General features: G+C 49.7%; 1 protein-coding gene across 1 annotated transcript in view; it reads right to left on the minus strand.

Moving 5' to 3' along the window:
- Nucleotides 1-737: 737 nt before the first annotated feature.
- The window catches only part of LOC115063159 (cysteine-rich perinuclear theca protein 1-like), a 2,493-nt gene continuing 2,032 nt past the window's right edge, over nucleotides 738-1,198 (minus strand). Inside the window, exon 2 of the mRNA XM_029534582.1 lies at nucleotides 738-1,054. Within this exon, the coding sequence (XP_029390442.1) occupies nucleotides 782-1,054 (273 nt within the window). The 3' untranslated portion in view covers nucleotides 738-781. The remainder of the gene's footprint in view (nucleotides 1,055-1,198) is intronic.

The following is a 1,198-nucleotide window of genomic DNA, read 5'->3' on the forward strand; positions in this document are numbered from 1 at the left end:
TTGGGGTCAGGATTAGGAAGAGACAGGGGTGGAGGGGAGTACAGAGGGTCAGGAAATGTAACGGAGTTGTGTAGCAGTGGAGGATGGGGAACTGGGGGTAGCCACTAAGAAGTTCCAGATGCCAGGAAAGCAAGAGGCTCCCAGGACCCAACGGGGATGACATTAGCTCAAACACNCAAGAAAAGGGAGAGAGAACCTACAGAGACCATATCCANTGGATAGGCATGGCCCCTGGTTGAGGGATGGGGTCATCCATCTCAAAAATATTGACCCAGAATTGCTCCCATCTAAAGGAAATGCAGGGACTGAAGAGCAGAGACTGAAGGAAAGGCTATCCAGAGAATGGCTCACCTGGTGATCCATCCCATCTGCAGACACCAAACCCAGACACTATTGCTGATGCCAAGAAGTGCTTGCTGACAGAAGCCTGATACAGCTGTCTCCTGAGAGGCTCTGCCAGAGCCTGACCAATATAGATGTGGAGGCTCACAGCCAACCACCAGACTGAGAATGGGGACCCCAGTGGAGGAGTTAGGGGAAGGAATGAAGGAGCTGAAGGGGTTTACAACTTCGCAGGAAGAACAACAATATCAACCAACCAGACCCACCCCCACAAGAGCTCCCAGGGACTAAACCACCAACCAAAGAGTATACATCTGATTCATTTTATTTTCACCATCATACAAATTAGTATGTGGTGAAGAGTGGCCTTAACAGGGCCACAGCTCAGCTCCCAGACCCGTTCACTGATGTTTCATGGGTCTTTGGACCCGTTCGGGGTCTAGGAGCTGGCCAAGTCTCCATTTGGAACCCGGTCACTGTCGCGGCATGATGGAACTTCCTCAGGCTCGAGCTCATTGGCATTCTCATTCACTTGATCATGAATGACCAATGTCAATGTAGTCTCGCTTGGCTCCAAAACCACGGTCGGTTCCAGTTCGATCAGCTCCAGTTGGCTCCGCTCCAGTTGGCTCCGCATCAATCGAAGTTTAGTAGCATTCTTGATTTGTCTCCTAATTCTCCTTCGAAGTGATTGCTCTCCCTTCTTCGTAATCTGAAAGAAGTACATGCTAAAGTCATAAGGGCACTGGTGTGGGGAAAAGATAGAATGTGGATGGGGATTCATGTAAAGGGGCAGAGGTAGATGAGAAGTTTATTGTAGGCCTGAGAAAGTCTTAGGGGAAAGAATGGCTGGAGA

Source organism: Mus pahari, chromosome X, assembly GCF_900095145.1.
Source record: "Mus pahari chromosome X, PAHARI_EIJ_v1.1, whole genome shotgun sequence".
NCBI classification, from domain to species: Eukaryota; Metazoa; Chordata; class Mammalia; order Rodentia; family Muridae; genus Mus; species Mus pahari.